The sequence below is a fragment of the Miniopterus schreibersii genome (genome assembly GCF_964146895.1).
Source record: "Miniopterus schreibersii genome assembly, chromosome: 1".
Taxonomy (NCBI): Eukaryota; Metazoa; Chordata; class Mammalia; order Chiroptera; family Miniopteridae; genus Miniopterus; species Miniopterus schreibersii.
In genome coordinates this window covers 79261975-79286370 of record NC_138101.1, presented here as the reverse complement: position 1 = coordinate 79286370, position 24396 = coordinate 79261975, and the positions used below count along the sequence as shown (strand labels likewise).

The 24396-nt window shown below is 42.8% G+C and overlaps 1 protein-coding gene across 1 annotated transcript in view; it reads right to left on the bottom strand.

The window, feature by feature from the left end:
• Positions 1 to 2359: 2359 nt before the first annotated feature.
• The window catches only part of LOC308553119 (amyloid beta A4 precursor protein-binding family B member 1-interacting protein-like), a 97167-nt gene continuing 75130 nt past the window's right edge, over positions 2360 to 24396 (bottom strand). The window contains exons 10-14 of the mRNA XM_081128805.1: positions 23997 to 24107; positions 15792 to 15890; positions 14555 to 14669; positions 5925 to 6028; positions 2360 to 3505 (exon numbers count right to left, since the gene is read on the bottom strand). Coding sequence (XP_080984931.1) covers positions 3017 to 3505; positions 5925 to 6028; positions 14555 to 14669; positions 15792 to 15890; positions 23997 to 24107 — 918 coding nt within the window. The 3' untranslated portion in view covers positions 2360 to 3016. The remainder of the gene's footprint in view (positions 3506 to 5924; positions 6029 to 14554; positions 14670 to 15791; positions 15891 to 23996; positions 24108 to 24396) is intronic.

The following is a 24396-nucleotide window of genomic DNA, read 5'->3' as shown; positions in this document are numbered from 1 at the left end:
AAATACTAGCAAACCGGATCCAGCAATACATTAAAAAGATCATACATCATGACCAAGTGGGATTTATTCCGGGGATGCAAGGCTGGTACAACATCCGCAAATCAATGAATGTGATACATCACATAAACAAAATGAAGAACAAAAATCATATGATCATATCAATAGACGCAGAAAAAGCATTTGAGAAAATCCAGCACCCATTTCTGATAAAAACTCTCAGCAAAGTGGGAACAGATGGATCATACCTCAACATAATAAAGGCCATATATGACAAACCTATAGCCAACATCATACGCAATGGTGAAAAACTAAAACCATTTCCCTTAAAAACAGGAACAAGACAGGGATGTCCACTTTCACCACTCTTATTCAACATAATACTGGAAGTCCTAGCCACAGCCATCAGACAGGAAGAAAACACAACAGGTATCCAAGTTGGAAAGGAGGAAGTAATACTGTCATTATTTGCAGATGACATGATATTGTACATAGAAAACCCTAAATAGTGCATCAAAGTACTACTAGATTTGATAAACAAATTTGGCAAGTAGCTGGATACAAAATCAACATCTGGAAATCAATGGCATTCTTATAGACCAACAGTGAACTTTCAGAGAGAGAAACTAAAAAAAAATACCATTTATCATTGCAACTAAAAAAATAAGATACCTAGGTATAAACTTAACCAAGGATGTAAAAGACTTGTACTTGGAAAACTATGGGACACTAAAAAAAGAAATAGAGGAAGATGTAAACAAGTGGAAGAATACACCATGCTCATGGATTGGAAGAATTAATATCATTAAAATGTCCATACTACCCAAAGCAATTTATAAATTCAATGCAATTCCCATTAGAATACCCACAGCATATTTCACAGACGTGGAACCAAAAAAGACCCCAAATAGCTGCAGCCATCTTGAGAAAAAAGAACAGAGTGGGATGGATCACTTTTCGGGACATCAAACTGTGCTACAAAGCCATTGTAATGAAAATGGCCTGGTATTAGTACAACAACAGGCATATAGATCAATGGAACAGAACAGAGACCCCAGAAATAGACCCACGCCATTATGGTCAGTAAATATTCGACAAAGGAGGCAAGAGCATACAATGGAGTAAAGACAGTCTCTTCAATAAGTGGTGCTGGGAAAATTGGACAACTACATGCAAAAAAATGAAACTAGATCACCAAATTTCACCATACACAAAAATAAACTCAAAATGGATAAAAGACTTAAACGTAAGTCATGAAACCATAAAAATCCTGGAAGAGCCCGGCCTGGAGTGGCTCAGTGGTTGAGTGTCCACCTGGGATCCAGGAGATCGGGGTTTGATTCCCGGTCAGGGCACATGCCCAGGTTGTGGGCTTGATCAATGACTCTCATCATTGATGTTTCTATTTCTCTCTCTCCCTCTCCTTTCCTCTCTCTGAAATCAATAAAGATATATTTAAAAAAAAAAAATCCTGGAAGAAAACATAGGCAGTAAAGTCACAGACATCCCACATAGTGTAATTTTCACTGATGCATCTCCTAGGGCAAGAGAAACCAAAGAAAAAATAAACATATGCTACTACATCAAACTAAAAAGCTTCTGCACAGCACAAGAAAACAGCCTCAAAATACAAAGGAACCACACGGTCTGGGTAAACATATTTGCCAAGGATGTATCTGATAAGGGGCTAATTTCCAAAGTGTACAAAGAACTCATACTACTCAGCAAGAGGAAGACAAACAACCCAATTAAGAAATGGGCAAAGGACCTGAATAGACACTTCTCCAAAGAGGACACAGAGATGGCCAAGAGACATATGAACAAATGCTCAACGTCGCTAATTATCAGAGAGATGCAAATTAAAACCACAATGAAGTATCACTTCACACCTGTCAGAATGGCTGCCATCAAGAACTCAACAAACGACATGTGCTGGCGAGGGTGTGGAGAAAGGGGAACCCTGGTACACTGCTAGTGGGAACGCAGACTGGTGAAACCACTATGGAAAACAGTATGGAGGTTCCTCAAAAAATTAAAAATGGAGCTGCCTTCTGACCCAGTGATTCCACTTCTAGGAATGTATGCTAAGAATCCTGAAACACTAATCAGAAAGAATATATGTACCCCGATGTTCATAGCAGCACAGTTTACAATAGCCAAGATCTGGAAATAGCCCAAGTGCCCATCAGTAGATGAGTGGATAAAAAAGCTGTGGGACATTTACACCATGGAATACTACGCAGCTGTAAAGAAGAAGGATCTTGTACCCTTTGGGACAGTATGGATGGACCTGGAGAAAATTATGCTAAGTGAAATAAGCCAGGCAGCAAAAGACAAACATCACATGATCTGACTTATATGTGGAATCTAAAGAATTTAATAAACTGATGAACAGAACAGATTTAATGACATGGAAGCATAGATGAGACTGAGGAATGTCAGAGGGATGGAGCAGGGCGGGTGGGTGGAGGGGGAGGGAGTAACCAAAGAATTTATATGGGTATATGCACAACCCAAGGACAGGGACAATGGTGGGGAGAGGGACTGGGGAGGGGGATGGGATGGGGTGGAACGGGTTATTGGGGAGAAAAAGGGACATTTGTAATATTAAAAAAAAAAAATCAAGTATATTATTAGAAGTGTTGAAATTGCATTAGATTTATACACTGATATTTCTAGAAAGACCATCTTCTGGAAAAAAACTTTTATTAATTTGATGCTCTGAACATCATAAACTGAATGCGCTTCACACACCAGTTTGGTTGGCTTGGAAGGTGAGACTCATCCACTGACTTGGAAACCACAGGACAGACAGCACAGCGGAAAGATGCTCTACACTCTGTGAGTTTACTGGCTAGGAAGGCACTGGGGAGCGGCGATACCTTCTGCATCCTTCCTAGTGCCAGCACTTGAGTATTTTCTCTAAAATGACCACGATGTCAGGACAATCAAGTCACAAAAAATACCTGTGGTTGGAAAGGACGAGACCCTGTCCCGCAAAGACACCCGCAGGTTCCCCTTAGGACGCGTTGCCCCTCTTCTTCTGCAGGGCTTTCATGAGGTCTGACATGAAATCCTGCTCCCCGCTGGGCGGCCCTGGGCTCTCCTGCCTCTTTGGGGGAATGGGGGGCCTTTTCGTGACAGCGGGGGACGGCCTCTGGGATCCGGGCGCCAGGGCGGGCGGGGGCGGGGGCGGGGGAGGTAAGGACCCCGCGTCCCCCCCAAGCGCTGGCGGAGGCGGGGGCACGAAGTCCGGAGGCTCGTCGTTAAAATCCGGGGGTGGTGGCGGGAGCTCGTCGTCGTCCAGCGGCGGGGGCGGCGGGGGCGGCGGCGGCAGGTCGTCGGGCGGCGCTGGGAAGCCCGTGCCCTTGGGCTTGGGGGGTATCACTGGGCTGCCGCTGGTGTCCGAGGACCGCCGCACGGGAGGGGGCGGTGGCAGGCCGGGCTTGGGAGCGTGATGGGCCCTGGGCGCCCCTGGGTCCTGGTGGCCAAGAGCTGGCCTCTGGTCCTGCAACAAAGCAACACCAGCGTTACTCCGGCCACGGCCACGGTGGGGTGACGCTGCCGTCGCCCCCGAGCGCGCTGAGCGCGGCCCTGTCTGCTCCCCGGGAGCCTCGGCCCCGACCCTGCGGCTACAAGGTTGTTCCTGAGCCCATCTTTCCTCTGGGAGGGGAGAGGGCTCCAAGCGGCTTTAACAGTATTACCCCGGCCCTAAAACCCACCGCGCCTCCTCTAAACGGAAGACTGCAAGACTGCACCGTCCCAGGAGTTGCAGGCTGTGTTTTAGACTGTGTATCGCCTCAGGACCAATGTTATCTTTAAAAGAGCTTCAGTGGGATAGAGTTTAGCTAGTTGAGAGGTAGCTTGAGGAGTTAAAAATAGAAGTAAACCGCCTCTCCTGGAATTCCCACTTAGGCCTTGGTTCCCAAGAAAAAGCCCCAGGGTCACAGGCAAATGCATCCATAGCATTTTTCTCGGCCTGAGTTGAGCTGGTTGTGAAGCTCAGTTGTCAGGAGCAGGTGTCTGGAAGATTTCTTTGCCCCTGTACCACATCCTCAGTGGCAGAGACCTGGTTAAGGAGTGTCCCAAAACCTTCCCAAAATCTCAAATGTCCTACTTTGATTAGCACCAAGAAGGCGGAAGGGAAAAAGAAAACCAGAATAGTTCTCTCTGGGCTCCAGGTAACCTTTGTGCAAACCCAGCATAAAGGCCTCCTGTCCTGGCAAAGAAATGTTTCCCTGCTGGCACGCTGAGAAGAAAAGGGCCTTTTCCCAGGACCTTGGGCTTCTAGGGAGGAGCTAATTACAGGCTTGCTCCCTCTGACAGAACAGCTTCAGGGCATGTGGTAGGTGGGTGGAGCGGGAAGGCGCACACCGGGTCCACAGTCCTAAGGATTTACCTTTTCTTACTGTGTGAAAGCCGGCTGGCTAATTATAATCCCTATTATTGCCTATGTCTCAGGGTTAAAATGCGATCAAATGAGGTCAATGTGAGTGGTTCTGAAGAGGAAAATCATGAGGCATGTGCTATTGGTAGAAACCAAAACACCAAACTTGCCCAAAGGCTAACAAAAGCACAGACCTTCTTCTGCCAATGGTAGAAGAGATAATAATAAATTGTATTTATAGAATGCAACTTCCCCAGAAATTTCAGGCATCTGAATTGAGTCCCTCTGTTTAGTGATAACTATCATTGTAATTTACATTTTATCAGGATTTCATTTTCTTTCTCTGTCTAATAACCTCTTCCAACTACAGATTCCATTTTGAAGTTTTTTCCTAAGAAAGTGCCTTATGGTAGAGTTTCTACTTTATTTAGTTTATTTGCTTAACATGATAAGCTAATTAACTGATGATGTACTTTTAAAAAATTTCTGAACAGTCAGTTGGGGAATTGGTGTTCACATATAGTTAAGTGATTTCTATTCCGGGATCTTTTTCATCGCTTTCAGTATTTAAAAATGTTTGTCTTCAGCTGGCATCACAGAAACCGTGAAAATAATAACAGCTGAAAGCACATGCACGATGAGATGGCAGAAACACAACGTATAACTGTCTACAGTGGTTTTCACAAATTCCGAGAAGTTCAATCAAAATAAGATTGATTTGTTTCCACCACTGGCTGATGGACAAAATGAAAGGTGGAAATGAAGAGAAAATTTTCTGAAGGTGCAATTATTTAAGGTTGTTTTGAGTCACACACATGGCAAGTTTCAAGGAAACTGGGATAGTCAACTGAGATGTTACCAATTGGGCTAGTAACTAAATTATAGCTTTTAACTACAGCTTTTAGATATATTTAATGAATCTTCATTAACCTCCTCTACTGAAAAAAAGTTAGAGAGAATGTTATGCCAATTTGGCTATTATTTTAAAATGTGTTTTCTTCTCCATCACCCTGAAATATATGTAGAACATTAACAGAAAAATATAAATTGCACATTTTATAGTGAAATCCTTTTACTAGTAGTCTTTTAATCTGGTTTTGGGACTCAGTAATCATTTAATGTAGGGCTTCTGACTAATTGGTTGCTCTAATTTATTCAGAAAAAGTAAGTAGAAATCCCAAGGGCTTAAAACCCAGGAGCCACTTTCAGACAGTGTAAAACCATTGACTAAACCAAGAAAATCGCTTCAGTCAGATATATGTAGCTAAATTAAAAACAGTTATCAATCCTCAGCATTAAAAAAGGAATCTTACATTTTCCCAAAGCAGTGTGATAGCAGTTGGTTTTAACTTTCCATTCTAGGCTATATAATTTTAATATAAAAAATATAAAGCAATTACCTAAATGAAGTTATAGTCCCTTAGTTGTAACTAGCTATTTTCTTTTTGAAAGACCAGTTACTAGAACACCACTAATGGTTTAGAATATGGGTTTACCGGTGACAGTTTGATATAATTATGTCTGTTGCTCTCTGGCCTACCTTAGTTGTGTCAACTTGTCTCTGGGCTTCTTCAAGAATAGCATTCACAGAGTGTGCAGCCTGGGGAATCTGACCATTGGCCTGGGCGGTGCCTGTTTTAAGTCCTGAGAGGGAGGAAGAAAGACAAGAAGAGTGGGGAAGACATTTCAGCATTCTTGAAAGTCCATCTGAAAATATAAAGCAGTTTATATCTCCAATGCAAAGGAAAGGGATTCATGGGCATAGTATGGTTAACTGGGCCTTAGGAAAAACCTGAGGTTTTATGTCAAGACTTTGTGAGGTTCTGCAAATAGTTCAGGAAAGTGCATGCTTTATACAGGCTACAAAATCTGGATTACCTGGGGGACAACTAGTATGTTCTGCTTTTAAACACTTTTGGTCATTGGAAAATAAACCTTAAAAACCTCTTTAAAAAAATTCCTGTTGTTGAAATGTATCTGGTTTCATACACTGCTATATATAGGAACAACTTCTTAACATTATCCTCAGCAAAAGGTACTCTGGGCACAAAAATAGTAGAGGGAACTGAGCAAAATGTGCAGCCTCCCCCAAATACCCCCCTTCATAACCCACATGGTTTGCAAAGGGCCGATCCCACCACTCCACCTGGTGGAGCAGAAGACGGCATCCCCCTGGGTGAAGCGAGATGGCTTAAGAATGGGCATGAAACAGAGCCCTTCCTGGGACTTTTCCAGAGATGAGAATCTTTGAACTAAGATTTTTGCTGTGTGAAAAAATAAGCCTAGAGGGTCAGTGGCAATCCTTGCCACCTCACAGCGACAGTATCTTCATGACATCACTTCAACCTCTGGATCCTGCTGTACCCGAAAGCAGCCTACCCCTGGACTTTCTAGTTTTGTGGGTTAATAAATCTCTCCCCCTCACTTTTTGTGGCTTAAACTACATTGAGTTGGATTTTTGTCCATTGCCATATAGAGTCCTGACTGAAAGTAGTTGCCAAAGTCATGGAATCACTTAGTAAGTACTAAAAAACCTCCATGACTATTGTCCAGTAAGAAAGAAAAACTGCCATTAATAAAAAATCAATGGCCCTGGCTGGTTTCTCAGTGGTTAGAGCATCAGCCTGCACCCCAAAGGGTCTCGGGTCCCACTGCCGGTCAGGGGCACATACCTGGCTTGCAGGTTGAATCCCTGGTGCCCCACATGTGGGAGGCAACCAATCGATGTGTCTCTCTCACATTGATGTTCCCCTCTCTCTCTCTTTCCCCCTTCTCCCCTCTCTCCCTTCCTTCCACTGTCTCTAAAAAATTAGTGGTTCCTAGTATGGTTTATTTAAAAAAATCTCAGCATGTTTGTTCTCTGTAGGGCTGATGTCAATGACAGAACCTAAGAATTTTTGATAAGACTACAGCAGCACCAACATGGGTTAATTTACTATTTAGTAAGGATATTCCATCATGTACAAGATTCACCTTTTTAATCAATGGAAATCTCACTTGACTGCTGCAATGGTGTTCTTCAAAAATTGGTTTTAAGCATTCATTTAGAAGGAATGGAACTAACATTTATATTGCATTTAGCATTAAGGTCATTAACATACGTTATTTTACTTAATCTTCAGAGAAATCCTACAAGGTATTAAATCATTTTTTCAATTGTTGTCCCAACCATCTTTGAATTCCAGCTAAGCATCTATTATCTGCCAGGCACTGCACTTGGTGCTGGGGGAACCACAATACACAAGATAGAAACGGTCCCTGACCTCATGCTTTCCATCAGTCTAGAGGAGGGAACAGATACTAAACTAATAATCACACAGACTATCATGACAGAAAAAGGCCTCTCTGTCTTTGCTGTGGCCTTCCACAATTTATGAGAAGCACCTCATAATTAAGCCCCAAGATTGTTGGTTCCTCTGATTGAAACAGCCCCTCTGTTCAAAGGGTGGGACAAGATAAGCTGCTCTCAAGGCTACATTCTTTGCACCCCCCCTCCTCCCTGCTGTTTTCACAACCCAGGGATAATTCACACTGAGGAGGAGTCTCTAGTTAGTAGAAGGTTCCCTTCCCCCTCCCCTTCAAACAGGCCTCTTTTGCACTCTTTGTAACTTTTGCTCCAAGCATGTTTCACAGGCTTGGGGAAAATACTAAGACACCTCCCTAGGACGTCTGTCGGACTATCTCCTGGAAAGCAAACAAAGTATAACTTTTCAGGACAACCTCCCTGGTACCTGATCAACTTCAAGACAACCCAAACCCCTCCCTTCCTTGTCGCCTAGCAATGTACCTGCTTAAACGCAGGCTGGCCCTTAGATTCTTGCCATTGTATTGATTATCATGCATCAGCCCTTTCCCTTCTGGGGGTGGGGGAAAGTAATATAAACTTTTTCTCTGTATCTCTTCTCTTAGTTGTGAAATCTTTCATAGCCTGCGTCACCAGCCCAAAACCCTAACAGATTATTAATTATGACTGGCTTAAAAAGGACAGCTCACTTGAGACCTGAGGCTATGTAGGGATAAAATCTCTGTTTCAGAAAGGATGGTGCTGGGGGATTTGTAGAACTGGGCAAAAGCAAATGGCATATGTGGTAGGAATAGGAAGACAGGGATGGAGAAACAGGCAGGAGAGATGGGCAAGCCCATATTATGCAGCTTTGTTGGTCTTGCTGAGGATTTGAGACTATCTGAGAGAAGTGGCAAGCTTCCAAAGGGCTTTAGGTAAGGGAAGGTGACTCGTGGAGGGGAAGAAGCCTGCAAATGCAGGCTTAGCTGGAGGCCAACTCAACTCAACTAGTGCATGAGGCCAGCGAAAGATGGCTTGGGTTTGATGGCAATAGAGATGAAAAAACACGACAGATTTAACCAATATTTAGAAGGAAGAATCAACAGGATTTAGGAGTGAATGGATTTGAGGGTGAGTGAGCTTTTATTGCCTGTGTCCTACATGACCAGTTGGGCAGATGATGATACTCTTTACGGAAACAGAACAACAAACAGTGGGGGAGCAAGTTTGGAGGGTAAGATGATATCAGTTTTACAGATGTTGGGTTTGAGTTGTCTGTGACGTATCCTAGGGAAGCCACAGAGCAGAATGTTCAATACATTGGTGTGGAGGTCAACAGAGAAGGCTGGATTGGATTTGTATACTTAGAGATGGTGCTGAAAGTGGGTTAAAGCACTTAGGGAGATTGTATAAAATAAGAAAAGGGTTAGAATTGACTGGCCTTAGGTAATTTAAAGTGGGAAAGAAGAACAGTTAGTAGAGGAAGTTAGAAAAAAATAGAGAAGGTGGGGTGAGGTGGGGATCTGGAGTGTGTGATATCTTGAAAGCCAATAGAGGAGATTGTTTCAAGCAGGAGTGGTCAACTGTGTGGATGTTGCTGACAAGTCAGATAAGAAGAGGCGTTAGCAATAGTTAGATTTAGCAACATAGAGGCCACTGGTGAGATTAGCAAGAACATTTTCTATGGGGTAATGGAGGCAGAAGCCTTACTGGATGGGTGGAAGAGTGAATGGAAGTAGAAGAGTGGAAGTAAAAGACAGCAAATGTGGTCCACCCTTTAGAATAGTTTGGCTGTCAGGTGAGGCAGTAGCTGGAGGGGGATGTGGCATCGTAAGGTTTTAAAATTTGTTTGCTTGAAGAAGGGAGCCATGTTGATGAGAAGGGCCCAGTAGAGCAGCAGAGAAAGGTATAAGGAAGCACCTGTCTTGCCTTCATCCTGGGTTCCTGGCACAGAACTTCTAAAACCCTTGGTATTTCCCAAGTTATCTGAGTATCTTTGTTATTCGTGAGAACCTAAGATAACATATGAGTTTATGCTAATAATGTGGCTCAGGATGGGGGCTGCTTACCAGAAAGACCCTAACCTCTGGGGAATGGAGGGGGCTGGGGACTGAATTCAATCATATTGCCAATGATTCAATCAATCGTGCCCATGGCCCTGGCCGGCGTGGCTCAGTGGTTAGAGCACCGGCTTGTGTAGCAGAGGGGTTCGATTCTGGTCAAGGGCACATAGCTGCACTACAGGTTCGATCCCTGCCCCCAGTCAGGGCGCATGTGGGAGGTAACCAATTGATGTGTCTCTCTCACACTGATGTTTCTCTCTCCCCACCGCCTTCCACTCTCTAAAATATTAGGAATATGAGGAAAAAATATTCTCACTCCTCAGGTAAGGATTAAAAAAAGAAATCATGCCTGTGAAATGAAATTTCAGTAAAAACTCTGGACAGTGAACACAGTGGAGCTTCCTGGTCGTGAGTGCATCAAAGTGCTGGGAGGGTTTTGCACCCTAATTCCACATGAAGGTGAAATGGAAGCTCTGCATCCAGGACCCTCCTGGATCTCACCCTATGTGTCTTTTGATTTGGCTGGTTCTGATTATATCTTTTCTATTAAAGTTGTAGTCCTAAGAATAACATTTTCCTGAGTTCCTTCAGTCATTCTAGCAAACTGCTGAATCTGAGAGGGTCATGGAAACCCCCAAGTTTGTAGCCAGGAGGTCAAAAGTGTGGGTGGCCTGGAAACTCCTGAAGTGTGGCTGGCATCTGAAGGAAGTGCAGCCTCCTTGGGACGGTGTCCTTAGCCTGTGGGGTCAGAGCTGTGCTGCAGTACACCAGTTGGTGTCAGAAGAGGGGACCGGAGCATGTATGGAAGAGTTGGCTCTTGTTAGGAGGTGACATAATGGACGCAGTCCAGGATGGGTGCAGGTGCAGACAAGTTGCTGGGTTTGTTGGTGGGAAGTTAAAGGAGTTCCCTTTTGATGGGTCCATTTTCTCTGATGAGAGTAAAGGAGCTGGGGGGTTGGAAGTCTGAGGAGAGTGAAGTACATCTAAGATAATTAGGGAAACTCGAAGATTACATTGACTGGAACAGGTTTCCTCAACATTACTGACTGGAAAATTCCTTGTGTGTGAGCTGTCCTGTGCACTGTAGGAGGCAGCATCCCTGCCCTCTGCCCCTTAGATGACCCCAGCATCCCCCAAGGTGCGAGAACCACAAATGTTTTCAGACCTTGCCAGTGTTCTCTGGGGGCCATAGTCTAGAGGAACTGGACAAGAGAAACATAGTAAGATCGAGAGGCAGTAATAGGGACCATTTGTGGTTGATGTCCCCAAATTTGTGGTGGAGTCAATGTCTATTGTACGTAAAGCCCTCCAGGAGGAAAGGATGTCTCAATCCCTGTCCTCGCCCTAGAGAAGTCTTTCCGCTCCTACCCTCCCCTTCCCTCACTCTCCACATCTACTAGGGTAACAGTGGGCAGCGTCATTGTGAGTTAAGGACAGTCATTCTGTTCTCTTCCCTTCGTCCTTCATCCCGTCCACCTCCGTTGTTCCCCTCTTTTCTTCCTCTGTTTCTTTAAATGACTGGTGCTGTAGTTACCTTTGGCTGAGGCTGGTATTAAGACTGAGACTTAGGGGAGAGATGTCCATTTCAGGCTTTGGGCTTAAACCACAAGCTCTAGTTTATTTTACCAAAGAGCCTTGAGTTAGGAATTATGCACACTGGCCCAGCTAAGCAAAATGCAGAATTCTAGTTCTGTGTTCCTGGTGTATATAATTCTTTTTCTTGGGACCTTCCCAGGAGGGATGCCTATAGCTGGATATGGGATCTGTGGGTGCCCTATCATAATAGCATCTCACAACATTCCCAAATCCCCATGACCTCTGACATATACATAACTGGCAGACTTAAGGCCCTGGCAGGGAGAGTACTCCATTTCTGCCCCAAGTGGGTCCTGGGTGCAATTCAAAAGGGGACTGAAATTCAGTTCTGATGGGACCACCCAGAGTTAGCACCAGACTCCACAATTTGAGGGCTCAATCTCCGTAAGACAGCCCTCACTTTAGTGCCAGTCACCCAAACTTCTGACTACTAGCCCTCTACAAGTTCAGGGGTTCCTATGACCCCCTCAGGAGGTTCAGTAATTCCCTAGAATGACTCACAAAACTCAGGAAAACACTATACTTACAGTTTTATTATAAAGGATACACATAGGGCAAGGTCTCGGACTTGAAGCTTCCATGCCCTCTCCCTATGGAGTCAGGGCACATCACCCTCCTGGCACATTCATATGTTCACTAACCAGGAAGCTCCCCCAAATTTCAGTGTCTCAGGTTTTCACTGGGGCTTCATTACATATGCAGGATGGACTTAATCACTGGCCCTGTGACCAAGCTCAAACTCCAGTCCACCTCCTCTCCCTGGAGGTCACACCCCTGGAGGTTTTAACCCTCTAATCAGGTGCTTGGTCTTTTTGGCGACCAGCCCCCATCTGAAAGTCCACCCCAGAGTCATCTCTTAGCTTAACAAAGACACTCCCATCACTCAGGAAATTCCACAGGCTATTGAAGCTGTGTCAGAAATTGAGGCTAAAGACCAGACCTAGTCTTTACTGAACCACAGAAAAGGGTTTGTGAAATGAATGTATACAACTTAGCCAACGATGAAGCTCCTGCAAGCCTGACTGAAAATGGCTCTTCCTAGTTACTGACCTAAACACTTCCTGAGAGATACATGAAACCTGTCTAGGTAACACTATGTGCAAAACACGAGTTGCTTAATTCTGGGAAATAGCTGATATCCTTAAGGTATCCCAATTGTTTTAGAACTGTTCAGCTCATAATTACATAGCTGGTGTGTCAGCTAGCTAAGAGGTAGAGGTGATGGTGGTGAAAGATAACTAGAAAAATTATAAGACTTGGTAAGAAATACAACTAAAGGAAGTGATCCTCATTTCAGAGAAAAATACTCAGAACAAAAAGATTTTTTGGCTGTCTGGAAAGGTGCCTTAGAGTTCCCCCAAGGTCAAAGAACTTAGGACCTATGGTTGACTCTCAGTGAGTGAGACTCCAGGCTACAGTCTCTGCCCCAGAAGGAGGTCAGCAGTCTGTTGGAAAGGGGGCGGATGCCCCTGAGAGAAATACCCCAGGATGCCTCGTCCCGGAGAGTGACAGTCTAGGAACTTCAAGTGATATTTCACCCCTAAGTGGAAGACTGATGAAATTAGGATTCCTTCTAGGGTCGCTGAAACCAGCTCCCAATCAGTCCTGGCAACCTTTTATTTATAACAACACATATTTATTCTACGCCAGCCTTGTAAACCCTGGGGATCCACCGTGGAACAAGCAGAAATGGTGGCTGTTCTTTGGACACTTAAGAGTCTGGTGGAAAACGCAGGCGAGGAACAAATTAATGGTTCACAGGGCAGCCAGACTGGATACATCTAAAAGAAGTATCTTTAAATGTTCCTCAAGTCGCCCTAATGGCAACTTCCACACATTCAAGCTGCTTTTACCCTTTCAAGCAGCAAAGACCATAAATGCTGGCCTTTGCTTTGACCACCCTTTAACACTGGAAAACGATGACTAGACTGCTGCCATAAATGGTTGGTTCCAGATAGTTCAGCCATTATTTATCATAAAGATAATGTGTTTGAATTACAGCTCAGCTGCTGAGAGGAGACTGGATAGTAGTTTCTCTCAGCTTCAGTTTTCTCAACTGGGGCGTGGGCTAATAGTTTCTACTTTGCAGGGCTGTTGTAAGAACCAGAAGCTATGTAACGCTGCACAGAGTACCCACTTCATCCCGCAACACCCTGTCCTCAGAAACACAACAAGGAGCCGTAATGCTACCCCTTAAAATGTGATGTCCAGGATTGGGTACAAGGCTCATGAGGTCACTGAGGCAGAACATCAGGGAATGATCTTGTCCTTGGTGTGGGCAGTGTGCTGGAGACTAATGAAGCCTTGAGGAGTCAGAAATGGCCAGGAGTTTAGGGTGGGGACCCTGAGGAAAAAGGAACCATGCAAAGGTGACATGTTCCAGGCAAACAGAGTATGAGAGAAACACGGTTGCCCTACAGAGAAAAACAAGTTTGCCCTACATCCTGCCCCCTGAAGTGGGAAACTAAAAACAATGAGGGTTGGCTGTCACTAAGGTAGAATTCTTAGAAGGAGCCCATGAGGAACAAATATAGGAAATATAAACCCCTAGACTAGTGAGCTTTGGAGGCGATCCTTTTCCGGACCCCTCCTGCACCCAGAGCTTTGCTTTCTTTACAGTAAACCTTTGTACTCGTTCCCTTACTCTTCCGTTGTCCATGAATTTCATTCTTCAACTCCATGAGGCAAAGAACCCGGTAAGGAGAAAATCTGGTATCTCTTGGACAAATAGAACATTTGTACTCTGATGAGACAGCTCCCTACCAGCTCACTCTTAAACTGATGATCACCATCTTATCTACAAGCATATCTTGAAAAAAGGTCAAAGCTTTGCTAAAAATCACTTATAAAGAAACAGATACAGGGGTGTGTATGTGTAGATCTTTTTTTTAAGTCCTCACCCGAGGGTATTTTTTTTTCTTTCTTTTTAGAATGGGGGGGAACATCGATTGGTTGCCTCCCATCCGTGCCCCAACAGGGGATGAAACTTGCAACCTAGGTATGCTCCCTGCCCGGGAATCAAACCTGCCACCTTTATGGTGTGGGAAGGTGTGCCAAACTATTGAGCCAATGGGCCAGGGCAATACGTGTAGATCTTGAGCCTGACCATCAGAAGGGAAATGTACTCTGTACCATCTACAAAGCTCTGTTTTTATAAAATGTGTTGGATAAGTTTGAACGTGAGCTCTGAGCTTGACCAAGCGTCAGGATTTCTGTTGTGCATGGTACCTGTAGAAGGTGGAGCTGGTGGAGCTGCATTGGCGGTGCCCAGGTTTGTCCACCGAGAGGCCAGCCCAGCCCTTGCCACGGCCCGCTGATAGTTGTCATAGAGGGTTTTTCCATACTAGGGAGGAAACACAAAAGAAGCAAGAAGTCATCCATTTATCCCAAATTCTGCACTCATTTGCAATATACTTATTGAGGGGGAAAATACTTCAAAGTACTCTTTTTACCTTTTCCCCAAGTTGTTTTTTAATATAATTGACCCCTGAACAGTACAGGTTGGAACTGTGTGGGTTCATTTATATGCGGATTCTTTTCAACAAATACTATAAATGTATTTTTTCTTCTAATTTTCTTAATACCATTTTTTTTCTTGCTTTATTGTAAGAATACAGTATATGATACATATAACATATAAAATATGTATTGCCCAGGCTGGGTGGCTCAACTGGTTGGAGCACTGCCCCATAAACCAAAAGGTTGTGGATATGGTTCCCGGTCAGGGCACATTCCCAGGTTTCGGGGTTTGATCCTCTGTCAAGGTGTGTGGGGGAGGCGACTGATGGATGTTTCTCTCTGTCTCTCTCTCCCTCTCAAATCAATAAGCATATCCTCAGGTGAGGATTAAAAAAATAAAAAATAAAATATGTGTTAATTGACTGTTGATGTTATCGGTAATCCCAGTCAACAGGTAGGCTATTAGTAAAGTTTTTGGGGAGTCAAAAACAGCTGAGATTTTCGACTGTGCAGGGGTCGGCACTTCTAACCCCCAGGTTGTTTAAGGGTCAGTGGTATCAGTATTTCAATAACAATTTTTTTCATGTGTTAAATAATTTTCCAGTTTAGCAGAGACAGTTAATACTTTTACCCAGACATTAGAGGACCACTTTAGCCATGCAGTTCTGATTACATGTCTTTATGTAATTCTATACCTTATGTATGTAATTACATCTCATGTTTCTTAATTACACACTATGCTTGCAATGCTCTCCATGAGTAAAGAGAGATCTGAAAAGTCTCACGTGAAAGTAAACCCCTGATTCTCAGATCATTGGAGGGGTCCATGTTTCTACCTGTCACCTATTGCAACAATCCAATGGGCAAATAAATAAGGACAGTATCGGCAGCACTGACCCATTAAGAATGAGTCAGTCATTTCTCAGGAGCACGAAGACGACTCAGGCCAGGAAGCCGGTAAGCAAATTCAAATTCAAGAGAGGGTGGAGTCCAAATGCTCACTCACCTTTGCGATCCTTATTCCTGTGATCCACTGGCTTAGAGTTCTTCCGTCATCACAGCAGAGGTACTTGATGTACTGGGACTCCTTCTGAATTTGGGGATGCTAGAAAACAGTCATTTCAAAGACCATCTATAAACTCTTCATTCATTAGTGCCTTTCAAAGAAATTTTAAAACGTTTTTATTGAATTTATTGGGGTGACATTGGTTAATAAAATTATGTAGGTTTCAGGTGTATAATATTTCAAAAAATTTTTAAAACTCTGACAATGTATGTGATTTCCTGAGATGGCAAAAATTACTGGAGCAATTTGAGGATTAAGAAGAGGGATACTTTTAAAACGAGCTAAATTTTGAAAGGATTTAAGAAATCTGGGACATGATTTATCGTAAGTACTCCTTACTGTCTTATAAATAATAATTTTCACTTCTGCTTTTTCAACTTTTGAAAGTTTTCACATCTACCATGTTTCTATCCCCAAAAGAAATCTGAGTCATTTCACCATCTACCAGATTAGGGAATTTACCCAACGTAAATCTTATATCACAGAATCAGTAATGTTTTGGTGACTCCTAGTCAATCCTAGGGTTATTTCTGCTACCAGGAATTATCCTTTCTTAATTGTCCTCTCCTACCCAAATGGGCCATTTTGGCTTCTGGATGGATGGCCTGGAGAAGGAATAATTCTGTCTATTCTCAAGTGGCAATGACCTTGGGGATTGTAGTAGGAATCATCAGCCCTTCTGGGAGCTCCCAATCAGTGAGAACAGTGATATGCGCAGGCAGGGAGGGGAATAGAGACAGAGGCCCCTGGCCATACATTTCACCCTGCACTCATCTTTCTGAATCCTCACTGCCTTTGTAATCTCTGTTTTATGTCTCTGGTAGTCCGTGTACTCCATGAGGGTGGGAACCATGTCTGCCATTCACTGCTGAAGACCCCCAGGGCTTAACACTTGGCCTGGTATATGGTCAGTATTCCAGTCTAGAGATGGAAATAATTGTTAAAAGAAACAAACAAGTACAAGAATTCTTGTTCAGCCAGAAGTCTTATGGCCATACCACAAGGGGCAGGCAACCAAATCGAGGTTCTAAGATGTGAACCATGTAACTTTTCGTGGGTGGTTATAATTTTTCATAAGTTTTATGATACAGGAAAATAATTTCCAACCATAACCATTGTGTGTGTTCACCCGCATGCCCCCATCCCCTTCTCCCCTCTCCATTTCTCAGAGGAGTTTGTTAATCCTGCTAGGATAAGCATACAATTGCTGGTGGTGCAGAAAGTGAGATGGATTGCCAAGAGAGCTGGAAGCCATGTTCAGTGGGCAGGAAAGGAGTGAAGCTGTCCACTCCCGCTTTCTGGGTATTTGCACAGACCTCCCCACTTCACTTTTGCTTTTGGCTTAATCACTGACCTTCAAGGAAATGGCTATTTTCAAAGCTGACCTAAGCCAAGGGCATTGTGCCTTGAACTTCAGTTTGAATCTGAGAAGCAGCAGTGGAGTAGTCACCTTTCTGATCTATCTAACGACACAGCCAGTGAGAGTCATTGGTATTGCTATCTGTGCCCCAAACAAATAACAAGACCCACAGAGACCCTAAGTGCTTGATGAGAGGTTAGTAATTCTTGGTTTTACAAATGGGAAAACTGAGGCTCAGAGAGGTTACTATATACTTTACCCCGGGGTCCACTAGCAGCATGGAATCTCTTGTCCTGCCCCTTAGAATTTATGCATTTATATCAAGCTATGAAGCCAAAATTCCAGACTCTAAAGATCCCTCAGAAACATTCAGAAATTATAAAGAATTCCTCCTTTTGGCCTTTGAGCCAATTGAAGAAAGTCTACCTTTATACTTTTACCTTTATATAAACTGTTCCCTTTATTGAGGTCCCTCAGCCCTCTGAATTTGTGACAGCATCATTTGAAGAACAGTCAGTTCCTATTTATTTAGGTACCGCAGGTTCCCCTCTCTCCTGAGCTCCACACTAGGCTCCTGAATGTTGCCTGTCATTTTCTGTTCTGGCTGACAGATGGCAGCACGCATTTCTGAATGCGTTTTGAATGTGTAACACCTTGTTATTGGGTTCAGTGCTTCCTCATTAATTCTGAATGTTAGAATTTTTTTTTTTTTTTTTTACTGCACAGGGAATACTTTATTATTTTTGCAACTTTTCTATAAGACAAACTTTTCAAAATAAATTTTATATATGTGTTATATATATAGTTATATATAAAACACAAAAGTAATATATGCCTATAATAAATTATTTTTAGTAGTACCACATTATAGTGGAAAATGAACATCCTCTTCTTATCTATCCCTCACACCCACCAACACCACCAGCCCCATCCCACTCTCCAAACTAACCACTGTGAACAGTTTGGTATCTATTAGCAAACAAGTCAGACTTTTTCTTTTTTCTCTTCTTAAGTTTAATGCTAATGCCTTTATTTTTAAATTCCTTCAGTGTGGGACAATATTTGTCTTGTTCCCGACTTTATCTCTAGGGCCTAGAATAATGCTGAGCATAGGGTAGGCAATTAATAAGATATTGAACTGAATAGACAGATATGAACGTTAGATTTTATTTTTGTAAATGTTACCCCAACTAAGCATCCCCTTTGGAGTCCCTTAAAATTGAAACTGTACATCAGCTCAGATAATGTGGCCCAATAGTAAAGAAGGATTTGTTAGCATTAATTAATCAGAAGGTCACATTGATGAAAAGTATACTAAGCTGAGAATTTATTCCCTGAATGGAATCTGACATTCCACAAATGCCTGAAGCACTCCTTTCAACAATAAAACTCACAGAGCCAAACCAAAGTCTTTCTCTTTCAGTACCAGAAACACAGTTCCCTAATTTAGAACAAGGTTCTTGTTCTGACTGTCAAGAAAGAGGGGTAAACATGGGTCTGTCTCTTGAGCAATTTAGTGCTTAAAATGGTTCTTAGAAAGCAGCTATTTTTTTTTCTGAGAAATTAAAAAAGGTGATACTGTTGACTTGGTTTTGCTATATTAGAAGTTTTGAGTATTTATTTATTTATTTGGTGCATGTCATATGAGAGCCAGGTTCCCAGGAGCAGACTATAACTCACATTGTACTTGCCATGAAATTCACAAAGCGGTCTGTATAGAGATATCCACTTAAAGAGTACAATAAATTTCATCCAAATTGAGTAAAATGTGGTCATTCCCTTAAACATATGGCTTTTGAGCATAAACAGAGGCAAGAGCTCTTGAACTTGAGTTCTAACAGTGGCTCCTCCTATGGTGAGGAGGCAGATGTACAGATCTTGGTTCATTTTCTCCAACATTAGTGGAACGAGCTGCACTAACTTCCTTACACCACATGTGCAGTACGAACATATACAGTAGAATTAAGCATCAGATGATCTCGAGGATCTCTGGCAATCCTCAGATTTTATGGTTCTAAGATGAGCTACCTAGTGGACACCAGGCTCCTTCCTGGCTCCCTTGTTAACACAAATCCTCTTGGCTCCCAAGACATCATATAGCAAGTCACTGTGCTGGTTCTCCAGATGTCTTGGGACCTCGCCAAGGGGTTTACTGACAAACTGATACTTTTGTTGAAAAATGATTTGCAAAGCAGTTTAAGGGAAAAATTCTGGTTCAGTGCCACCAGCCAGACTCTTCCGCAATTGGTTTGATTGTTTCTGACCATAAAAAGAGAGAAGCTTGGCACAGAACACAGAGGTCTGGGCAATTGCAGAATTGTAAGTTTCCTGTTAAAAGGGAACTTACAGATCTTCTAAACTTACAAATGAGGAAACCAAGTGCAAGAGAGGGGAAGCCATTTGTCCAAGTCCAAAGAGAGTGTCAGAACCATAACTAGAACCAAGGCTCCACACATTCAACAAATACCTCTGGGTGCCTGGAAATATACCAAGCCCTAGGTAAATAAAGATGAGTAGGAGGCTCACACCATAATTAAGAAGGAGTGCCGAGGGTTGTTGCTGGGGGGCACACATGTACACAATATATGATTACTCTGTGACATGGTACATTTCATAGTAAATTTTGAAAACAGACTGAGAAAGTGATAGAATGTTGTAATACATTTAAGGAGCATCTAGAAAGTCTGTGTGGCTAAGGCCTGGGAGCCATGGAAAGAAGAGGCAGAAAATAAGCTGGACAGAAGTCATGGAGCCCAAGGCTATGTGTTGAACTAGTATCTGGACTTGTCCTCTAGGCAGTGGGTCTATCAGACATTTTAAAACAGTAGAGTAATACAGGCAGAACTGGTGGCTATGTGGAAGGTGGATTGCAGTGCAGAGGAAGGACAGACAAAGGGAGGGCTGGAGGAGAGACGTCTCTGAGGGAAAATCAGAACTTGATGATGGACTGGCTAAGAAAGGGAAGAGAATGGACTTCAAGGATGATTTCTCTTCTAGCTTGGAAAAGTAGGTGGGGATTATGGGTTTAATTGTGTTCCCTCCAAAGATCTGTCAAAGTCCGAAATAGAATATTTGTTGATTAGTGTCCTTGTAAGAAGAGAAAAAACATAGACACATGGAGAGAAGATGGCCACATGATAATGGAAGCAGAGGCTAAGGTAATGCAGGTATAAGCCCTGGAATGACAAGGATCACTGGAATTTGCCAGAAGAGAGGAGACAGGCATGGACAGATTTTTCCCTCAGAGCCCTTCCAAAGGAACCAATTCTTCTGATGTCTCCATTTTGAATTTCTGGCATCCTGGATTGTGACAGGATACATTTCTGTTCTTTAAAGTCACCTAGTTTGTTGTATTTTGTTATCGCAGCCCCTGGAAACTGATACGGTGGGTGATGGTGCCAGTCATCTTCAGAGGGACTGCAAAAAGGAGTTTGTGAGGGTTGACAGGTTATGGTCAAAGGCCAGGACTCAAATTCCAATTTTTCTGATAGCATCCGCCGTGGTCTGGCATAATCAGTAAGCTCACACTGAATAAAAACCTTCTGGGCTGGACTTATCTGTTAGTGTGTGTCCATGGAATCATGCAATCTCTTAACATGCTTCTCCACATCTTGAACTCCTTTTGAAATGTATGTATGCGTTGTTTGAATTCTGTAAATCTGCTTATCCTAATGAAATATTTGAATATCAACAATTTTTTTTTCATAGTGGTCAGAAAGGGAAATATGTGACCAAAATGTTCATAAATCAAGTTCTCCAAACTGTGATAGAGCCTTATACTCAGCAAATTTATAGATATTGCCAATGTTTTGGGAAGGAACTGACAAGCATGTAAAAGAACAAAATGAGCAGGGTGACTGCACATGAAGAAATTGGCTTGAGGACAGAACTGATCGTCATTGTGAGAAAAACGGAAATGCATGTTCCACTAGGGTTGCCTCTGACCCTTGTTGGTTCCTAGATCCATGAGGCCTGCTGGCTTCTCCACCTCTGAGCTTTCTTCCCCGTCAGGGAGGCCCTGACTCTTTCCTGAAGGCATAGGTCTTGGATAGAAGGGTTTCAGAAGTTCTAGTCCAATACCCCGGGTCTCAGTGTTCCATTCTCACTGAAGCCCAGGATAACCTGTGTTCCAGTCTGATAATTCAACTCAAGCTATGACTCTAGGACCTAGTCCCAAATGTGTGAGTCAGCACGGGAAACTGAGACTGTTCACTATGTCTAAAATCCCATCTTGGGACTTCTAGGTCTGAAATCTTGTCTTTCTCCTGCCAGACATCCCTGTTCCAGTCTCTGGTGGCTGAGCCCTATGGTTTGGGCCCTTGCTCCTTTTGACAACTTTCATCCTGTTTTGTCCACTCGGAAGGGTATTTCATTACCAGACTTAGGATACTTTCTAACGCTCTGAGCTTAATAAAAAGGGAGATTTCTGGGCCCCATCCTTAAACATTTTGATTCAGTAATCTGTATTCCTTTCTTTTTTTAAAAAAATACATTTTTATTGGTTTCAGAGAGAGAGGAAGGGAGAGAGAGAGATAGAAACATCAACAATGAGAGAGAGTCATTGATCGGCTGCCTCCTGCAAGCAATCTGGGCACGTGTCCTGACGTAATCTATTTCTAATGAGCCTCTCCTGACTGTGATTCAGCCAGTTTACTGACCAATTTCAGAATCTTTCTCCAGAACCTTCTCCCTGCTTGAGAGATATAGGCAACACTCCAGAGATGAAGTGCACACAAATGCCCACATGGAAATGAAGGCCTCCCTTCTGGTGATTTTTCAGGGTCTCAGGATTCCAAACGAGGGCCTTGGGGTCAGATAGGAACACAATGAAGACACAGTTCAAGGGCGCTGGTGGTGGGGGTATGGTGGATAAGAGAAGATATTTTGTTTCATAGTAAACAGTGTCTGAGAGAGAGGTGGTCTCTGAGTCACCAGCTGGCTTCTCATCCTCGCTTAGGTTCCACATCTATAAACTAGGGAGAATCATGGATTCTCACCTCATAAGATTGATAAAAGGATTAAATGAGTTAATATATGTAAAATTCTTAAAACACTGCATCCTAGATTCTATATAAGTGTTTGCCATTATTCTCATTACCCTTTCTATCCCAGGAACAGAGAAGTGTAGGAACCTGAAGTAGGCGGGGGAATACTTCTCATCTCTCTCTTTCTTCTGACCCCAACAGGCCCCACCTCAGGGCCTTTGCACTTACTGTTCTTGTTCCTGGAACGGTCTCCTCCAGATAATTCTTATTCGCTCACTTCACTCACATCCCTTGGTCAAAGGTCACTCCCTTGGAGAGCCTTTTCCTGAACACCTCACCCAAAGAATTCCTGGCCCCAGTCCTGGCACATCTGTCCCCTACCCTGCTTTATATCCATAGCCTCATCATGCCCTGACATCACATTACATGTTTTTTGCTTATTGCCATTTCCCTCACACTGAATGTAAATTCCATGAGGACAGAGATTATCGTAAGTTTGGTTCACTTCTGTATTCCTGGCACCTGGGACAGTGCCTAGCAGATAGCTGGCATTCAGTAAATACTGAATGAATGAATGAATGAATGAATGAATGAATGAATGAATGAATCTTGCTCTCTCTCTTTCCCCCGTCCCTGTACAGCCATTATCCTGGACTACTCTGTCTAAGGCAGGCTTCTCAACAGCAGCACTGCTGACATTTGTGGGCAGCTAATCCTTTGTTATAGGGGTTGCCTTGTGCATTGTAGGGTATTTAGCACTGTCCCTGACCTCTACCCATCAGAGATAAGAAGTAACAGCCCCAGCCCAAGTCATGACAAACAAAAATGTCTCTAGGTATTGTTAAAGGTCTGCTGGGGGGCAAAATTGCCCTGGCTGAGAAATACTGGGGGAGTTCAGGCTGATTGAGCTAGAATAGTGGTTGTTGTTATTATTATTTGTAATGAAAGTAGATGCTCAGTAACAACAAAGTGGACTATGAACATCTAAATAAACACCACACATTATCCTGAGCCCTCAATGAAGCCAATCACGTCAACCAATTATTCGATAATAATAATAATAAAAAATAAATAAAAGTAAATGTGTAGGGATGGGTTACTTAGTAGTCAAAATTATTAAATAAGACTGAGCCCAATTATTGTATTTGACTAAGAAAAAAACAAAACCGATGCAAAAAAAAGATTTTTTTTCCTAGTTTTTATATTTTCTGTATTTTTCTAGGAAATCTTGTTAAATTCTTAATTTCTAAAAACTTCTTACAGTGGAATAAGAGTCCAATAAATAAAGATCTGAAAAATTTAGTCAGTATTATCAATAAAATTATACATAAAATTTGTTCAAAATGTAGAGCTTTCATTTTCATAAGTGATGAAGAAGCCGGGACAGATTCCCTTTACTTTTTTCTTTTTCTTTCTTTTTTTTTAAAGTTGAATTGATTGGGGTGGCAATTGGTGAATAAAATTATATAGGTTTGAGGTGCTTGTTGTATTGTGTGTTTATCATGCCGGGGTGAGTCTCCTTTAGTCACCATTTATCCCCTTTACCTTCTTCCACTGCCCCACCCCTTCCCCTCTGGCAGTCACCACACTGTCAGACAGATTCACTGTGAGTTGTAGACTTGGGGAATGATCTGAACTTGCAGAAATGTTCCCTCCTTTTCCTATTTTGGTTTAAAATAAAAAGCTTATTATATTATTATACTTGTGGTTAACTATATAACATTTAATATTTTTTTCCTTAAAAGGAAATATTAACTCAAATTGCTTATAGACATAAAGTAAGGACTTCTTACAACATACCTTTAAAACAAAGCAGTAGTCAGTGGGTGCTTTATATTTCACTTTACACTGAGTCCCATAGTAAATGTTGACATTTTCAAACTGTATGAAACACGCCAGATCTCGAGATGTCTGAAAGAGAAGGAAAAAAATAACTGTAACACAGTTGACAGTTAATATTTTCCCAAGGTTGTTCTTGATGGCACAACTAAGGATGACATTTTAGTAGAAAAATATTCAATTTCAGGTAATTTATTGAAGCATCCACCATGTTTAGCTTTCTAAAAGCATTTTCAGAGGTAAAGGAGGTCACCCAGGGAGTTCATTCCGCAGGCCCAGGAGTAGAGGGAAAGATCCTACTGCTGTCCTGGCTCCTGCACATGGACCCCCAGGGTCACAGCTGACGGCCGTCACTGAGACA